At 45.2% G+C, this 1271-nt stretch overlaps 1 protein-coding gene across 1 annotated transcript in view; it reads left to right on the top strand.

Annotated features, from left to right (window-relative positions):
• The window catches only part of LOC103610455 (tetratricopeptide repeat protein 13-like), a 52547-nt gene that overhangs the window by 9757 nt on the left and 41519 nt on the right, over window positions 1–1271 (top strand). The window contains exon 6 of the mRNA XM_008594622.1: window positions 327–433. Within this exon, the coding sequence (XP_008592844.1) occupies window positions 327–433 (107 nt within the window). The remainder of the gene's footprint in view (window positions 1–326; window positions 434–1271) is intronic.

Raw genomic sequence — 1271 nt, 5'->3', positions numbered from 1 at the left:
TAAGGTGGACATGAGAGAAAAACTCAAAAGGAGCTCGTAGGAGTGGGCAGGACCCCTTGTTAAGAGAGCCTGTGTGCTGTAGGGGCAGAGGGTCTCTGCTGGCTGCTGGTGGGGGCCACGGGGGTGTAACTTGAGTTGGGGCCTGTGGGCAGGCAGGGGTGTCCATGGCCAGTGGCCAGGGTGGAAGGTGTCCAGTCTCTTGCATCAGGTGACTTCCTTGACGCTTCTTAAAAGTATCTGAGTCGGGGTCAGCTCTACAGAGTTGCAGTTGGGTTTACAAGGAATTATGCACAAGTAACGTGAATTTTCTCTTTCTCTGAAAGCAGTTTAATACTAAAACGAAGGATGGGTTCACCGTGAACACAAAAGTCCCCAGCCTCAAGGACCAGGGGAAGGAGTATGAGGGATTCACGGTCACCGTCACAGGAGACAAGTACGTGTGCTTCTCCGTGGGGCACTGACCTGGGGCTGGTGGCAGGAGCCGCATGGGTGCCCGCCACTGCCACGGGGCTCCTGGTCAAGGGTCTAGGTCCGGGGTGCACTGACACCCAGTATTTATTAATGTGCCTCCTGGAGCGTTGCACCAGCAGACACATCTTCTCACTGTGTATAATCTAACAGCTTTCTGGACACTGCGGATAATGTCTACTGTAGTTTGCAGAGAGCTTTCTTCTAGGTTGTGCAAGTTCATTTTGGGGGGAAGGCTTTTACTAATAAAATGAAAAAAAGATGAGAAGTTGGCAGACTGGAGGCCATTGTAAGATATTTAAGAGTATATATATATTTATACAGGTTTTAATTATTTCAAGATAGTATGTTCTTATTGTCAGAAATTTAGAATAGACAAGCAAAATTAACAAAATAAAAATCAAGTTATTTTCTTTAAAAACTGAGATTATACTGTACGAACTGTTTTGTGACCTGTTCTTTCCTCCCCTTACCGGTACATTGTCACCGTCGTCTTCTCAGTCACATTCTTACAAGCATTTTCAGTAACTGCGCATTCCATTTGTAGCTGTTGAAGATTTGCTCCCGCTAATTTTTTTGTTGTTGAGCATTTTGGTGTTTTCTGCTTTTTTGCTTTACAAACAGCACTGCAGTGAACGTATTTTTAACTATGGTTTGATGACATCTGAGATCCAAACTTTGTCTAAGAGCCTCTATATCCCTTGAATTTTGGGTGGAACCACCTCGAACCATGCATGCATATGTGTGTACACACACACACACATGCACACACATGCACACACACAAATATACACACACATGCA

The sequence above is a fragment of the Galeopterus variegatus genome, unplaced genomic scaffold (assembly GCF_000696425.1).
Source record: "Galeopterus variegatus unplaced genomic scaffold, G_variegatus-3.0.2 Scaffold11173, whole genome shotgun sequence".
NCBI classification, from domain to species: Eukaryota; Metazoa; Chordata; class Mammalia; order Dermoptera; family Cynocephalidae; genus Galeopterus; species Galeopterus variegatus.
This window is presented reverse-complemented; position numbering and strand designations above follow the sequence as displayed.